The sequence below is a fragment of the Belonocnema kinseyi genome, chromosome 1 (genome assembly GCF_010883055.1).
Source record: "Belonocnema kinseyi isolate 2016_QV_RU_SX_M_011 chromosome 1, B_treatae_v1, whole genome shotgun sequence".
Taxonomy (NCBI): Eukaryota; Metazoa; Arthropoda; class Insecta; order Hymenoptera; family Cynipidae; genus Belonocnema; species Belonocnema kinseyi.
The window spans coordinates 128,436,611-128,455,055 of NC_046657.1; the positions used below are offsets into that span (position 1 = coordinate 128,436,611).

Here is an 18,445-nt window from a genome sequence, read left to right on the forward strand (position 1 = left end):
TCGGCTTACATACGAACTCACAGTGGTAATCATGCACTTTCTGTTTTGCGGCTCCCAAATGGTAGGTATGGTGGGGGTAAATTTCATCCACGATCTGGCAGCGCTGGGTACCTGTCTCGCCTTTCGGCGTCGCTACCCAACCCTGCTACTACCAACCCGATCAACATAGTCCTCCCACCCTACACAAATCTCCAAACAACCCAACCTCAACTTCGACACAAATCTGTCTCAATCCTCCAAAATATCTAACTCCCCTTTTCAATCTCACAATCTCTCAATTAATCTCTTACATGCACACCCTTCTACACACTTCCACACCCTTCTACACACTTCCACAATCCACTCACCTCAAATTTCACAACAATATCAGAAAAACTCAGCATCAACAATTCCCACTATTTTACACTTTCATGACAGAAACGGAAGCCCCATTCCAAAGTAATTTAGGAATCCTAAAAAGAGGTCCTAGGCATTTCAAAAGATTTTGAAGGATTTGAAAAATTTGATCGAATTTTAAAGATTCCAAGGAATTTTCATGGATTACAGTAATTAAGTTATATTTGATAATTATAATATTGACATTAATAAAATGTATAATAGCAATAATGTTCATACTATATACACCTGAAAAACATAACCTCAAAATCGACTCTTTCATTAAATGAAGAATCACGCGAAACATTAAATTCGCCAATTTCTTATATTTCTTTTAAATGGGGATCGAGATATAAAAAGAAGACCACCGAAGTCTTCCGAAGTTTCCAGATCGGGAATCATTGTACAGCAGAAAACCGAAGTCGAATGGTGCATTTTCGGCTTAGATACGAATCCACAGTGGTAATCATGCAAATTCTGTGTTGCGGCTCTCAAATGGTAGATATGGTAGGGGTGAATTTCCTCCACGATCTGGCAGCTCTGCCCACAGTTCTAACAGTATTTGTTTTGAATTAGCACCAAAAAAATTGAATGTCCGGCTCTGAAAATGGTTTTAATTTAAAAGTTTTTCATTTCAACTCATTTGTTCCAGTATGATATAATTCTTTTATAATTTTCAAATAAGCAATTCTAAACTATTTATTGAGCTTTTTATACCAGAGATCCGAACGAAACTTTCGTTACGTTACGTCATGTTATATTTGAAGACAACAAAAGTTTCTCTATTTTTTGATTTCAAATCGTAGATTTCTGAAACGAATGTCAGCATTACTTTCGTTTCGTTACGTTAAGAAACAGATGAAACATGACGAAAGAATATACCAGGGCCACTCTGGTGTTCCAGAGTATTCACCAGATCCCTCAAACATATTCTTCGAGGAATTTTAAAATCTGTAAAAATCCCAGGTGCTCTAGAGAATTTATCAGGATACTCGAACATATTCTTCGAGATATTTTCAGACCCAGCTTTTCTGTCAAGGCCAAAGCCAGTTTCTAAAGATGTGAGGCTGGCTCAGGTTCTCTAGGTACCCAGATAACAAAAAGTCGGCACGATGCCACCTTATGCGCCAGCACGCAATCCGATTGATACTAGCACTGTTCAAGCGCATAAGTAACTCTGTGTAAACGCCAATTGCTGGCAATATTGCCTGCCCGACCGTCTGGCGACCAACGTGCCGGCTATAGACCGGCTATATGGCAGCTCGAAATGCCAGTGAATGGATTCCTTCAATTATAATTGTTTAAAAATATTGGTTTGAAGCGCATAAATGAAATACATATATTATTTATTTTGATTCTAGAAGCTCAGAAAATTTTTCAGTTTTGTTGGAGTCTCGGTAAAGTCAAACTCGAGAACGCAACTCCTTCAAATGAAAAATCGAGACACGCGTTCAAGCCTTCCAGACGTTGCCGATGACCAGATGAGTCGAATTTTTAATCAGATCTTCAGAAAGAGTGTTTCGCATATCTTATTCGATAGTTTTTCACAATAGCGGATCGATTGTGTAGCAACAATTACTATTTTCTAACGACTGTTGAAAGTGTTATTTTGTCGAAACCGGCATCTTGGGATTTAGGAGACACGCAGGGAAATGTGGGAAATTATAGTTTATTTATATATTTATAGTTTATTATAGAGGACGACGCATTGTGCCCACATTTCAGCCTGCTGCTCATTCATACTGACCAAATGGCGCTTTATCGCCGGCACGTAGGTCAAGTTTTGACATTCTTTAGAAGCATTTAGGTGCTAATACTGCGGAGGCTTCTTAAAGTCGTAATTATAAGAACTGCGACAAACCTTGTGCTCCAAAGGATTTACCAGAATACTGAAAAATATTCTTCGATTGATTTTGAGACCCACTCTTCCTGAGAATGACAAAATGCATGACCAAGAAAGCGAAAATGGTCTGGAGTTCCCAAGTGGCTTACTGGGTTAAATTTTTATATTCTTCAAAGGCTTTTTGATATTCGGAATTATCGGAAAGTCATAATTATCAGGATTACTACTATCTAGGTTCTGGAGAGAATTCATCAGGTCACTGATACATATTCTTTGAGGAATTTTTAAACCTTGCGTTCCTGCCAAGGCTAAAGCGAGTTTCTAAAAAGCTAGGATGGCCCGGTTCCTCTAGGTGACTTACCTTGTCAAGTCTAAACATTCTTAGAAGGCTAATAACCTTAGAAGGTTAATATTTCGGAGTTATCTAAAAGTTATAATTATAAGAAATACAACAATCTAGGTGTACCCGATAATTTACCAGGAAACTTCAAGCGCTTCGAGATCCTGAGTTCCTGCTTAAGTTAAAACAAGTTTCTGAAAAAGTGACAATTGTTTGGTGTACCCAGGTGGTTAACCAGGTCAAGTTTTAACATTCTTTGGGGGCATTTAGACGTTAACCCTGTGGAGGTATTTAAAAATCATAATAAAAATCCAGAGAATTCACCAGGTCACTCAGACAATATTCTTCAAACAATTGGTCGTCGGGAGGTATCTGAAAGTCGCAATTATTAGAATTACGGCTATCTAGACGCTGCAGAGAATTCACCAGGTCACTGATACATATTCTTCAATAAATTTTTCAACCCGTATCCTTGTGAAGGCCAAAACTTATTTCCCAAAAAAGAAAGGGTAATAATAGAAGAAAAATTGACCAGAGTGAAATTCAAGTTTGCTCATAAATAATACTGCCAAATACTTTATTTGCGTATTATAATTCAAATTTTGAATTTTTACAGTTTAGAATATATAGTATAGCATTTCATAATAATTAATCAGTATATTTATTATATTGTATATTAAGTTAAATATTAATAATTTATAATAAGTTAAATATTAAATATATGAATATTGTTTCGTTGCGGGTTTAAGCATTTCATTTCATAAAATAATTTTAACATAAACAGAAAAGAATCAATACAATTTTTAACGCAATTAAAAATAAATTATTAAAAATTAGAAGTTTGTGTAAATTATCCAACTTTTTTGCGGCTTTTTTGCCGATAGTTTGCTTCTTAAATTCGAGAAGATAAACTTCATTCTGGAAAAGAGCCTCTCGACGATGACGTGCGTTATAGTAACTGCTTGAGCGATCATCGCCAGTTCGTAGAGCTCTGGCATAGTCATTTTATTTTTCCTCCAAACACTAGAAATGTTGGACTTTCTATTCAATTTAGGAGTGGTCCTAAAATTAAGGAGAAGCGTTTTAATGTAGTGAGATGTATCTTTATCCTTTCTTTGAGTATGCCTTTCGTGATCGTATGCTTTTAACATTTCTTCCACTTCATCTGCTACTTCCTGGTCATCCTCTCCTTGCAGGATCCAAACCTAAACATATTTTACATTATAATTACTAAAGATATGTAAAATATCAGATAATTCAATTTATTCAATAGGTACAAAAATATTTGGAATAAGTAATACCTCCTGTGATTTAATTTCATCAGTTATGTCTTATAATTCCTGTTCCTTTGGATGAGATTTTAGCCATATTTGTTTCAGCTAATTTCGTACTTGAATCTCTTTGTTTTGATTTTTCTCTTCATCCTCCTGCCGATTTAAGACGTAGGGAAGGTACCTTGGGTACAGATATAAGGATTCCAGTAAAGCGTCGTTGTTCAGCAATTTAGCTTCTCTCGATTCCATTGCATTAAAAGGAGCTCGAGAAAACGGCGTATTAACCTTCTTGATCTCCAACTTGCATTTCAGCCATGCACCACAAAAATCGCCAGGTAGAAGTTGCTCTTTTTGTAGGAACAGAATTGTTATCCTAGAGGGTTCTGAGGCAGCCAAACACTGCTCAAGCTGTTCCTAATTGACTTCCAGTAGATAAAGTTCTTCAAAGGTAGATGCAAAATCGAGACAAAATGATTTAACGTCCATCAGTCATTGAAGCATAATATCCGTTGTACTCCGTCGCGTAGGCATATCGAGTACTGGTTTTTTATAACCACAGCGGATCAGAAGCATTCCCATTGTCTCTGTTCGAAGTACATTTACGATTGTTCGTTCCTACATAAATGAAGAAATATAGGTAATGAATCTCATCATATACATATATTGTGTACAAATGTTTGCTGTACATGTTCGATATATTTTTTTTTGTTAGTGTACCTTATCAATAGTTTTCACCAGCTTCTTCTTTAAAACGAACAGAAAATCGCATATCCTCCAAAGTACACCAGAATCGATGTTTAATTGAGTTGCAACAAATTTAAGCTACACAGATTCAATATGAGCATCTAGGGGGAAATCATCATTTAGAGACTGTTTTTTCTCATTCAGAGCAACATGAAGTGTTGTCTACAAACTGTTAGTCACCGGTCAAGATGATTTTATCGGGCTTTATTTGGGTGAAATATATATTGATAAGCAGGTAAGTTATAAATATAATTATCTTGCTTTTAATTTCCTCCCATTTACCAGTGAGTATTAGTGTCTTAAAATAAAAATTTTACTTGGCGTGGTATATTTTTAAAATCTTAGGTTCGTCAAAACCTACATGACATTTAAGCTACCGAAGCCGAGATGTAAAAACTAAGTCGTGACCGTCTGCATCGAAATTGATACCTGGGCGTTCGAAGAAATTTCCTCTAGATTTTCTTCATTCAACGAAATGAAGTTAGCTGGTGGTTGAACTGAAAATACCCAATTTTATAAGTAGACGGTCACATTTTATATACATCTTGGCTTTAGTTTAAATGTCGACGGCCATGTCTAACCTAACATTTGGAAGTTGCATGAGGAAGTTAAAATTGTATTCTCAGTGACTCGTACGCACTGTTAAATGAAAGAAACTTGAAAATTAAGTAAATATTACTTGAATTAGTTTTCTTATCAACGAGTAATTTGTCTATTATTGCAAAGCGAATATTTTCTTTGACAGATGTTCCGGTGGCTGATAGCGCGGTTCAGCACCTCACAACTCTCGGCATGAGCCAAAATTCAATCTCAAAATTATACATTCCCCTAGATGCCCAGATGTGCAAGTACGTTCAGACGAATAAACCTGACACTGAAAATTCTCAGAAATGCTCATTGGGAGACCAATGAAATTCGAACTGCAATAAATTTAACACCAGCGTTTTTCTGTGCATCTGTTAAACATAGCTGAAGTGTGTGAGCCCCACATCGGACTTAAATCAGAAAAATGTGCTGTTCATCAAAATCAATAGCGGACTCTGAATGCTCTACGAATTCATGTACGCACTCACTTATATGGACATTAATTTCTGGTTCATCATTAGAGTTCTATTTTTCTTTGCTACTTTAATTCTCTTCTTGTTCTTCTTGAAACAGACTGATCATTTTATCATATTTGCCCCATTATCTGTCGTATATGTACGTGTACATTTCATCAACACGAGTTCCATACTTCTGAAGAATTTTTTGGATGAGGTATCGCAAGCAGTCCGATGTGTTCCGTTCCTCAAGGACTTCTACAGCTAAAGTTTAGACTGAATTTTGTCATCTTTGATGAGCTGAATGTTGACACCGAGAACAAATCTGCTGTGTCTCAATGCAACGTCACATTTCACGCTAAAAAGTTTTACCTTGAAGTATGGGATTACTCGTAAATTAATTATAATTGTACAAAAATGCACATATTTTATCGATTTAGTTCATTATTATTGTTATTATTATTATAAAGTTAAGTAACACTGCATACTTCATATCTAATATATAGAATTCCTGAAAATGAAACCAAGAATTTAATGAGGAAATTTGATCAAACACCATAAAATGCTCCTATTGTTATTGAAAAAAGGTCCTGTTAAACATAATTAAAAATTTTTTTATTGTGATTTGATAATGTTAATAATAAAAAGAATAATACTAAAGAAATAAAAAAGAGAAGGAAGGCGATTTGGTTCGTTGTCTTCTAATTTTTCCTTTCTATTTTTTATTTTTGTCCAAGGGTTTTTTGTATAAGAAAAAATGTTTAGTGATCTTTTTTTAAATTACGATAGGAGCATTTTATGGTGGTTGTCCAAATCTCTTTGGATTCTTGGTTTTATTTTCAGGAATTATGTGCATTAAATTGAGTATTGGTCGTTAAAATGAATATTGAGCTTGATTTTAATCTAATGTAAATCTTCTAAAGTTTACTTTATACTTTTGCAAAATATACCTCCTTTAATTCCTCCTTTACCTGTTTCCTTATTCCTGTAGCTCCAAAGGATACTTCATCTTCCAGTATCTTGGAAGAAATCGTAAATTTTTCCATTTTCGGAAAAGTCTCTATGATCTAAGGGTGCTCGACCGTTAGAACTCGCGCTTTGCGCTCGATTGTGAATGCATCTCGCGCTTCTCGCTCGATTGTGCTTTTACCTCTCGCTACGCGCTCGGTCTTTGTATTTTTCGCAGATTCTTGCGCAAACCTTTTAATATTAAAACTCAAAACATCCACCACTATAGTTTTGTGATTGTGAATTCTCTTTTGTTAAAAGAGCTTCGCTCGAGAGTTTGACCGCACCTAGGGCGCTCGACTGATGTTTCTCGCACTTCGCGCTCAGTCTTTGAATTTCTCCCACATTTACGCACAGACCTTTTAAAATAAAAAGTCAACGGATCGACGACTGTAATTTTGTGATTGTGAACTCTCTCTTGTTAAAATGAAAATTATTTCTTAAAAAAAAAGATCCTACTCCTTCTCCGCTCCATTGGGAATCCAACCACAAAACTTCTGATTTAACTTCTTCATTAAAAATAATCTTCTGTTAAAGCTCTTCGGGTTCAACAAACACATTCTTATCAAGTATCTCGTGCTTCGCGCTCGATTTTTTCGACAATGTCAACTTTTCTACATTATGCTTAACAATTTTATTTTTATCTTGCTTTTTTTTTTACTTTTTGAACTTTTATCAAAAATGGCTGGTGAACGAACTCGATTTTTCTTTTTGGTCCCTCATAGAGTGTGGCAAAGCACAATTCAATCCGATTAGTCTTTCAAAAAGTATACGTTATACAGAAAAATAGCACCAACACAACAATAACAACGAGAACAACAACGACGACGTACGCCGGACAGAAAGGGAGACACCGACGTTAAAACTTATTTTTCTGACTCAGGGGGCCTCAAAACGTCGAAATTTGATTGAATCCGTGAAACTGATTTCACGCAGAAAAAAATATCTTCTCACTATGGATGAGAATATAATAATTCATTATTTTGTGTTCTATCAAAATGTGAATTTTCAATTTTTTTAACAAAGTTCAAAAGGTTAATAAAATAATCATGCAGGGCCTTAAAAAAATAACGTTTTTCTTTTCTTGACTTTTTCCCATATCACTCTTTTTTTTTGCTTCAAATATCTATTTTCGTTTGGTTTTTTGTATTTTGAAAATCCTATAACTTTGGTCATTTTAATTTGATCAGAAAAAGGACGACGACGCCAGACAGACAGACAGTGACGTAAAAAACTCGTGTTTCTAACTCAGGGGGTCACAAAACGTGGACATTTAATAAAATCCGCGAAAGTGATTTTTCGCATAAAACTAATACCTTTTTATTATGGATGAGAATGTAAAAATTGTCATGAGAGTTGTAAACGGCCGTGCGGTGGCACTAGTAGTAACTTTTTGTACAAAACCATGTAGTAACATAGGAAAAATGCATAGAAATTACAAATTAAATATTAAAAACCGTTTAAAATTATTTTTTCTTATAGCGTAGAGTCAGGTAGTAAATAAGACTTACGTCCTTACTTATCATTTTATTTAATATAGGAGAAGGTAGAACAATTGACATATTTCAAACCATAACAAAAATTTCAGGGATATTCAGAACTTATTAAAAGTAATACAAAAATAAATAACGAATGCATAAATAAATAAAAAAATGCAGAAAATAAATAATTATACAATTTCCCAAATTTCAAATAATGATAGGATTTTTGATTGTAAAAGAATAAAATCCCCAATTTTAAAACATCTGATGCTAAAATAAACCGATTTCGGGACAGAATTATAAAATAAACGAATTATTAAATTCTTACAATAGTTTTAATTCCCGAAATGTAGAACTAGTAAACATAGTCAATTGATTATTAATTTTTAAACTATTTATGAAATGATAAATAAGGTAAACAATTTAATACTCTTTAGTCACTCTTATAGAAAGACGATTAAACTAATATGTTTTATCATAGACAACACTTAATTTAATAAAATTATTTTTCGAAGTGTTATAATAAATTCATGTTAAAATGAAATTCTGAGAATTGAGCACAAGTAAATAATCAATATTGGTTTATTTTAGAATTTATATGAATATAATTTGTATAAGATTCTTGAGGAAGTAACAAAAAAGATTTTTGAATATTTCAGACGTGTGAGAAAAAATCTAGAAGATTTAAAAATAATCTTTTATTTGATAGGATTTCACCAAATATTATGAGAATCTCGACTCTTTTTAAAGGATCTTTAGGACTTTTAGGAGTTGGGAAGGAGTCGCGAAATGTTTGATAAATTGTCGAAAATGTTTCCCTGTTTTCAAATATTTTTAATACACGTTCCTAAAAACTTAAATGAAGCTACCCCATGGATCAGATCCGAAATTATACATTTGATGAGGGAAGGTCATGGTAAGCGCAGCCTTGAAAAAAGAACAAAAGGCAGTATAATTCTGGATTAAATTCATAAGCTCGGTAAGCCAGTTATAACTTAGATAAGAGATGCGTTCATTCAATAAAATTATAACGAGATTCCACATAGAGACAAAAAGTCGGACGTTGGGCATCTCCTTAGACGTTTACATCTAACCCCGCCCAAGTACGAATTTAAAGATGTTCCGCCTGATGACAATTCAACATTTACTGACTGTAACCTCTTTTTCGATGGCATCAGACCTGAAATACTTTTGGAAAAAGCACTTGACATCAAATCAAATGCCATTGGAACTGAAGAAATATCAGTCAAAAAGGCTAAACGTTCCCTTCCAAATATCATTCCTATTCTATTGCATATTTATAATCCTTCATTCAGGTCGGTGTCTGGACAGCTACTTGGAAAAGGATGTTATCTGCCCAATTCCCAAAAATTCCCATTGACTCGGTGCAATCAGGTTTTCGTGTGAAATATATAAGCAATGCATAATATAAAGATCATGATTATTGTCCTTTTTCTTTATTCGGAGACTTCTGATATGGTCAACCTAAGTTACTCCTACAAAAGTTAAAACCCATTCTGGCACCCCTCCTCTTCAGTTTCTTCACCTCTGACTTATAAACTATTTTTCTACATAGTCCCCTTGGACTTGAATACATTTTTTAAATCTGTTCTCGAGCTTTGACAAACCTTGTTTATAAAAATCCGAACCTGTTTTTTAAAGAATAATTTAACAGAGTCTTTCACTTCATCATTTGAATTGAAGTGATGGCCACCAAAACTTTCCTTTTACTTAGGAAAAAGAAAAAAGTCACTTGGTGCGAGATCTGGAGAGTAGGGTGGGTTATCGAAAATTTTCCATTCGAATTTTTCCAGTAAGGTTTGTGTTTTTTTTTTGGCTGAATGAGGCCGTGCATTGTCGTGAAAAAGCAACACTTTTCTCGATAATTTGCCAGGACACTTTCGTTTAATGGCACTTTTAACTTTATTTAGCACTTCACAGTAACGATCCGCATTTATCGTGGTACCGGGATCAAGAAAATCAATCAACAGAACACCTTCGTTGTCCCAAAAAAACTGTGAACATAACCTTACAAGCAGAATACTGGATTTTTGCTTTTTTTGGAGCACTCTCTTCTGATTTCTTCCAAACCATACTTTATCGCTTCATTTCAGGGTTTGTGTGGTGAACCCACGTTTCATCCCCTGTTTGTGATCATCTGAAAGCAGGGGTGGGACCCACCTCGCACAAACTCTACGGTAACCCAGATGATCTGTTATGTTTGTGTGAATTGCAGTTCGACAAATATCGATTTTAGGAGGCATTGAGTGTTGCCATTAAGCCCTTTTGCAGTTAAAAAGCGAATAACTGCACGCAACTCAATAGTGGACACGTTTTCACAGGTAGCTTCATGGTTTCCGTGCCGGTACTGATTAAAAAAAATTTTCGGCAGCTGAGACCGGTTCCGCTCTTATCGGTATATCCTAAACTAAATCTATGTTCGGTCCCAGCTTACTAGATGACGCTGGGGCAAAACGGCAGACTAGGGAACCTTACTTTTTGAACACCCCTCGTAAATTACGTGCTCCAGTCCTGGACAATATCGATCGTGTAATCTTCTGGGCTACTTTATCTCCTTCGCTTGAAATTTTAGCAACATTTCCAGCCCCTTGTGTCGAGAAATTAACTATCCCTTTTTCGGAAGTAGTTAAAGATCTGGAATATTATTTTAACCGTACCATGTAAAGAAAACCGGTACAGATCATCTCGAGGAAAACATACAGAATTCTACAACAACTATACATGAATAAAAAATCTTTACCGACCTCAACTTGTATAATTTTATTTAAGAGTCTACTTCTTTCCCATTTTTACTACGGTTGTTTCGTATAAATGATTTGGCCGATGATTTAAATTTATAGGTCTAACGTGCCTCAAATGTCTATGGTATGTCCGTTTTACCTACGATTTTCCCACATACGAGCACATAACTCCATACAGATTTAAGCCTAGTCTGCCTAATTTTACCAAAAAAAGACAATTCTCTATAGGTAATTTGCTCTACATTCTTTTTCAGAATAAACCTCCTGAATATATATTTCACCTCTTTCAATTTGTCGACAGAGACCTTCCTGTACAGTCTAAACTTCGTAAACATAAGATACTTAAGATTCCGTTTCAGAGAACGTATCAGATTCCAAGATTATTTATAGTGAAAGGTGCCCGGTTATGGAATAAAGTATCAAACTATATTAGAAATGCATCTTCCCTGAATCATTTCAAGAATCTCTTTATCAAATACTTCTCTAATTCTGCTAACCCTACTCTTGAAATCACTTACTGGTAAACTCTCATTTTTATGTCTCAAATAATTCATCTTCGAATTGCCTTTTGTTTTCATTAACTTTTGTAAACTTTTCTTAGTGGTGCCCACTTCTCGTTGTTTTCTGTTCATTATAGGAAGCGATTCTCGTTCCTTTGCGACAATATGTACTATACCCAGAATAATCGGCGACATTTCGGTGGACCAAATCTGTCGAATAAGATGTTTATGTTAACATCGGAAAACATTCCTAATTAATTTTCGGCCTTGAATGCGCGTTTTTGTGGCGTCCAAGTATGCATAAGTCTCTCCATCGCTAAGGTATCGTATAGCACTTCTCTCGACGAGATCAGGGTCTCCGGGGATGGCATTAAGTATTCCTCGCTTTAAATTAACCTTAGAGAATCTTTTAATTTAAAATCTATTTCAATCTCTTGAGTGTATTCTTTTACCATCCATGGAGCCACTGTAATTGAATAGAATACCATCGTGACTGCAAACATGTTCTTTGCAGATACTTTTTTCCTCGTTTCCATAGTCTGAATGACTCCATAGACTCCATAGTCTGGATGAGCGGCACGGTTTTCTAGCAGTTTATACGGAAAGTGTGGGAATACAACAAGTTTCCGAGACGCAAGTCAAAATTAAACTAAAAAGGGAAAAGAAGACACCGCACATTGGGCCAGAAAATGAAGTTAAAAAACGACTGAGGTTTTCTCTCCTGCTTTTGTGCGGTCAAACTAATTCTGATGTCCGAATGGCCTTATAAAATTGTATTACTATCCTAACCTCAAAAAACTCTCCAAAACCGTGTTTTTCTTTGTAAAACAAATTTAAAGAAAATCGAGAGGATTCTGGGTCGAACTAATATTATTTATAGTTTTTGGCGTGCTAAAACTGATTTTGTAGTCAAAATCGCCGTACCGAATCGTATTTTAATCCTAACCACAAAGGAATCCAGCAAAATAATTTTTTTGTAGTAAATTGTTTAAAACGAAGAATAGAATGGATTCTTGATCAGTGTAGTATTTCTTATGGTATTTTGGCCTGATAAAATTGAATTTTAATTTACGATTGCTATAACAAAGACCATTTTTAGCGACCTGAGAAACGGTCCAGGATAAATTTTCAAAGAAAAAATGATAATTTATCCATTTTTTAAGCATTCTACAGCTACAGTCAACTGAAATGCTCCTATTAGAGATAATGGGATTATTGAAGATTACATTACAAAGTGTCAATTCGCACAAATTAAAATTCTACCATTTTTATAGTGCAGTGCGAATTTAGATAAATTTTTTCATTGCCGTCGAGTACGATTCTTAGTCAGGAAAATGCAATTTTTAAATTCATGATGGCGGATTCAAATTTACAAAAAAAGGACATATAGGACATTGAAAATGGTATAATGGACCGTTTTTGAGTTCGACAAAAATGCGATTCGGTATTGCAATTCTGAATTAAAATTTAATTTCAGCAGATCTGGTCTAGAATCCTTTCCATTTTTTATTTTAGATAATTTACTACGAAAAAAAATTGTTTTGTGGAATTCCTCTGTGGCTAGGATTGAAATACGATTTGGTATGGCAATTCTGATTGCAGAATGTTCAGAGGAATACAATGAATACAAAAGAATTTAAAGTATGTAATAAATTCAAAGAATTCAAAAGTATTTTAAGTAGTTTGAAGGAATTCAAGGGAATGCACAAAAAATAAAAAACATTATTACATTTTAATAGGCTTTTAAATAAGTTAAAATAATTCCACGTTAATCTTTTAAAAAAACTAGATTGGTTAAAAAGATTACCGAAGAATTCAATTGAAATCCGAAAAATTTGAATTCAGTACTGAATGCTGATGAACCAATGTAAATCTCTGTTATATGTAATTATTAAGATTGACATTTGCATGCGGCATCAGAAACCCGAATTTTCAACCAATTTGACCAAAACGAAGACGTTTAATTTTACTTAACGGAATTTCCTCGGTTTTTCAGGCCAGTTTTTCGAGTTCATACTTACGCCGAAATGCGGAATATTTTTTGAAATTGTAGTACACGTATTTCAACTTCTCGTCCACATATATGTGCTTTACACTCGTATAGTAAAAGTGTGGTAATATTACAAATATTTATAACAGTGTTTTTTTTTGCAATTTAAGATCGTGAAAAGGCAATCTTTCTTTTTACTCTTTGGTCTCCAATTTTACACAACTGCTAGAGGGTCTTCATTTTCGAAGTCAATGAGCCAGCCCTTTCCATGTAACTTGGATGGCACGTTGCGATCATGGAAACAAGTTTTGCTGTCTCTAATAATACTGTTTTGATTTTTAAGCAAGCGGATATGATATCAATTTGTACTTTGCAAGATATTTATTATATAAAACTCTAGGAGAAATATAATTTTTAGATGAATGACGTCGAGCAAGGAGGTGAAACAGTCTTCACTGAGTTGAACGTTACCATAAGCCCTAAGAAAGGTAGTGCAGTATTTTGGTATAACCTTAAACGAAATGGAAGTGGAGATGTATTAACTTACCATGCAGCATGTCCAGTACTTTCTGGAACAAAATGGAGTAAGTTTTTCATTTAAAACCTTAAAACAGAAACCAGATTTAGAGCGTGTATTAATTTTAAGGGATTTCTGAAAGATGGTGCTACTTGTACTCTATCGTAACGAGGTATATTGTTACTATATGTATGTCGTAGCCCCATCAGGTCACCTTAGTTTTTATGAGTTGTCGCTTTACCGAAGTATAAACAGCATAATTTTTGTAGTATTAAAGTGGTCGGCTTACTTACCAAAAAGCAGCATTTGCGGGAACTTTTACTTTTCTTCTTCAATTCGAAGACAAGTGCAGCTGACAGTCATTAATTGCAGTTGGAAACTTAGGGGGATTATACTCTATCGATTCAAACGTGTGAGTAGTATTTTGAAATATTTTAAAGTAGCAATTTCGACAAGAAGGACAAAGAATGGCCAGGTCGTCCGAAAAAGATCGAGGATGAGGAATTGAAGACGGTCCTCGATGAAGACATGTGCCAAACGCAAGACGAGCTTGCAGAATCATTAAGAGTTGATCACTAAACCCTTTCTAGATGCTTACATGCACTGGAAATGGTCAAAAAGCAAGGAATTTGGTTGCCGTGCGAACTGAAGCCAAGAGATATGGAAAGGTGTTTTTTCTCTTGTTAGCAGCTGCTTCGAAGGCAAAGTCGGAAAGGGTTTCTGCATTGTATCATCACTAGTAGTATGAAGTGCGTTTACTACGATAACCCTAAGCGTAAATAATCTTTGATGAAGCCCGGCATACTATCAACATCAACACCAAAACCAAATACCCATGAATTGAAGCTCACACTCTGTGTTTGGTGGGATCAGTAGGGTGTAATATACTATACCGCAATACGAGCATAGACATGATAAATGAAAACCTTAATAAATGACAACGCTGGACCCCACGTTGCAAAACCTGTCAAAAAATACTTGAAAACGCTGTAATGAGAAGTCCCGCCTCACCTGCCGTACTCTCCAGGTATTGTGTCGCCTGATTACCACATCTTCCGATCCATGATTCATGATCTGTCTCAGCAACGATTTACTTTTTATGAAGATGCAAAAAAAAATGGGTCAATTCGTAGATAGCTTCAAAAGACGAGTCGTTTTTCCAAAATGACATCTGTATGCTGCTAAAAAAATGGGAGCAAATAGTGGCTAGCGTTGGACAATACTTTAAATGATCAACTGGTAACCTCTTTTTTTAAAATAAATTTCTCAATTTTACAACAACAAAAACCCCTCAAAATTAATGCACGCTGCCAATATAATGTTTTTTTTAATATTAGCAATTAAAATATTCACAAAATACTTTCTAAAGGCAATTCTCAATTTAGTTAATTTAATTTTTACTTAGGAAGAAAATAAATTGGTTTAAAGACATTTTCCAATTATTTTCATAGCATCCCTTAGAATTTATGCAAAGCTTGAATTTCAATTATCGTATATTTATGATCAATTTTGGTGTCATAAATACAAAGTATTTTTATATTATTAAGCTTGTTTAATTACAGTTGCTACTTCTTGGTTGCACGAACATGGCCAAGAATTCATCAGGCCCTGTACTTTATTGGAAAATGAATAATTTCATCTATGGGATACCTTGATTGAAAGAGTTGAAATTAATTCTCTGGAACTACCAAAACTGTATATGATTAAGAAATAATCTTCGTTATAAGTTTTCTTTTTTATTTGAGAGATGACGTTCCAAAAGGATGTAGCTACTATTTTGAACATTTTTCAGCAATAACAAAAAACCTTCCCAAACATCGAATTTTCAAATCAATTAAAAAATTAAAACATACTTCTAAGCATAAAGCACAAGTTTTCTGAAATTTCTAAGATATTAAAAAATTCAGTTTTCTATTTCAGATAAAAAAACAACTTTGTTTTCTAACTCTTTATTTCCGAGTGGACATTGAAGTCCTAAAGTGGGCCTATTGACGTCTTTTGGCGGTCGTCTTGAGAATGTCCTGTGGTCCCTTTAGATTTTTTAGAAACATGTGAAGATCCAAAGAATATCTTAGACATCATTAAATCAAATGACATAGAAGTTCTACTTCTGAGATACTACAGTATAGAAATAGAGTTTAAAGAGCTTGGTTGAAAAACTCATCTAGTTCAAAGAAACTAGAGGAAAATTTTCTTCTGCACGTGGCTTATATTTCCTCAATTTTAGTTGATGATTAAATCCTCACTTTTGACTTACAGAAGCACAAGAAAAATATAACTTTAGCCGTCATATATAAACAAATTCAAAAATTTGTTAGGAACTCTACACATTTTTTATTTCCCTTTTGCCATAACGCGCATTCATGTTCTTAGCCAATAATCGCCTTTTCACAAAATTTAGATATGACCTTTTGGAACAACACGTTTAATTTATTTTGAATTCAAGTATTATTTTTTAATTATTAGTTTAGTTAATTTTTAGTAACTTTAGTCTTTAGTATATGCCGCTGCTACTTGTGTGATTAAGATTACTAGTTTTTTTTCTAAGAATGGTAGTAGTTGTTACTTCTTTAATTGTTGTTGCTATGGTTTACTATTTGACTATTTAATATTAATATTTTCAGATAGTTGTACTGTTTCTTTCAAGTAATATACCTTTAAATTAAATAAATAATTCTGAGTACACTTAAAACTGCCATCCTAACTATTAAAATTGGTAGTTAAAACTACTGAAAGAAAAAATAATTATTCATCCCAAATAAATTTCCTCTCAATGAGAGTACAAGAAATTGGAGAATGCCTACGACATCAAGGAACTTAAAGGTAGGTAAAAATACTTAATACAAACGACAAGTAGAACTTTCTAGATTTTACATAAATAACCTTAACTTTTAACATCCATGAAGTGTATAAATTCACATGGAGAACCACGAGCAAAAACTGTTGCAAAACAATTCAAGAATTCATAGTGAATTTCTACTGAGATCCTTCGTGGATACAATGTAAATTTTTCCTAATTATTATTACCTGTTATCGGTAAAACCAGAATTACTGAGATAAAATCCTGAAAACTCCTTCTCTAAGGCATTAAATTTTTTTTCTTTCCTTGAACTTTTTTGAACTAATCTTCTGATCTCCAAGTTTTCAGCAGATTCTGAATTTGCAGTAAATTCAAATTATTAAAAATTGTAATCAACTTCTGCGTCCCCTCTGACAATGTAAAGAGGGCGAAAAACATTAACAGAATAAGATATTTTTGCGTGAGTGTTGGCAGCACTGCTAAGGTTTCAGTTCAGGCAATGACGCCAAGGATCCAGATTATCCTAGTTAGTTTTAGCATCAAAGTAGTTGTCGCAGCTAATACCATCTCTACTAATAAAAAGCTATTTGACCCAAACAACATGTTTCCAGTGCTGTTTACACCTTTCGAAAATTGAGTTATATAGTTTAACATATAAAATTTAATTTTCAGGAAATATAAAATAGACAGGTTATCTTTCTACTCAAAAAACATTGTTGTAGTTTTCAATTCCGGCTCTCTGATGCAACTTACAGATTTCAAGGATATAGAAAAAATAAATATTTTCTTCAAGCAACCAAGTTAGTCGACATTCTTATGAATTCTGTACAATTTTCCTGATTTCAGCAAAATTATCTTGAACTTAGTGGAATTCTATTAAGTTCGGCATAACTCTCTATAATTTATTAAAAATTTTCTGAATTCCGAAAAATTCTTTTGAATTCAGCAGAGTTCTCTTGAAATCAGCAAAATTCTAATCTGAGACCGGGTTCGCTAAATGTAATAAGGTTGGTTTTTTGGAGCTGTTTGAGATTATTGCAGGGAAGCGGATGTCTACTATAATCTTGAAAAGTTATTGTTGAATTATTGATATCTAATAAGGTCTTGGCAAGGTTTTTGGCGTCAATATTTTTATTTGACATTTTTTGGATATATTAGTTGAAGGAAACTGAGACGGACGTGGTTAAATGTACTAGGGGTGGTTTTTTGGGACTAATAAATATTATAGTAGTGATGGCGATATCTGCTAAAGTCTTGGAAAAATTTCTGGGCTGCTTTAGTTCAAGACAGCTGAGATGAGTGTCTGGGGTCATTATTTTTAGTTTGAATTTTGTTGCGGTTTTGTTTGCGGTTTTGTTTGTGGTATTTTCGTACGCTAAAAAGCAGTTCAAAGCTGTGATCTACGTTTTTTGTGCTTATTTGCTCAGTTTTTCTTTAGATATTGATTTTGTAAAACAATTTTTGAATATTTTCACCAATTTAAAACCAAATCAGCGATTGTCCTTAGGTTATAGGGTTTGCTTGAAAACATTTATTTTCCTCATTTTGGAAAGCCACAAAAGTTCAAAGTTATGGCGTTGAGTTTTTTAATTTGTGAAATTAACTTTACTGGAAGGGATTGTTGCTAGCACCTCCACCCAAAATGTGGTTTTAAAAAAATAATAAAAGTTAAAAAAATCGGCACCGATGCATCAAATTAGTCCAAAAAGCCCAAAAGCCTGACGTTGCAGATTTTTTTAATTTCTCTAATTTGCTGTGGTGGAGGTGATTT

At 34.1% G+C, this 18,445-nt stretch overlaps 1 protein-coding gene across 1 annotated transcript in view; it reads left to right on the forward strand.

Moving 5' to 3' along the window:
- The window catches only part of LOC117179969 (prolyl 4-hydroxylase subunit alpha-1-like), a 31,973-nt gene extending 16,466 nt beyond the window's left edge, over positions 1–15,507 (forward strand). Inside the window, exons 6-7 of the mRNA XM_033372232.1 lie at positions 13,776–13,941; positions 15,437–15,507. Coding sequence (XP_033228123.1) covers positions 13,776–13,941; positions 15,437–15,507 — 237 coding nt within the window. The remainder of the gene's footprint in view (positions 1–13,775; positions 13,942–15,436) is intronic.
- The last annotated feature ends 2,938 nt before the right edge of the window (positions 15,508–18,445 follow it).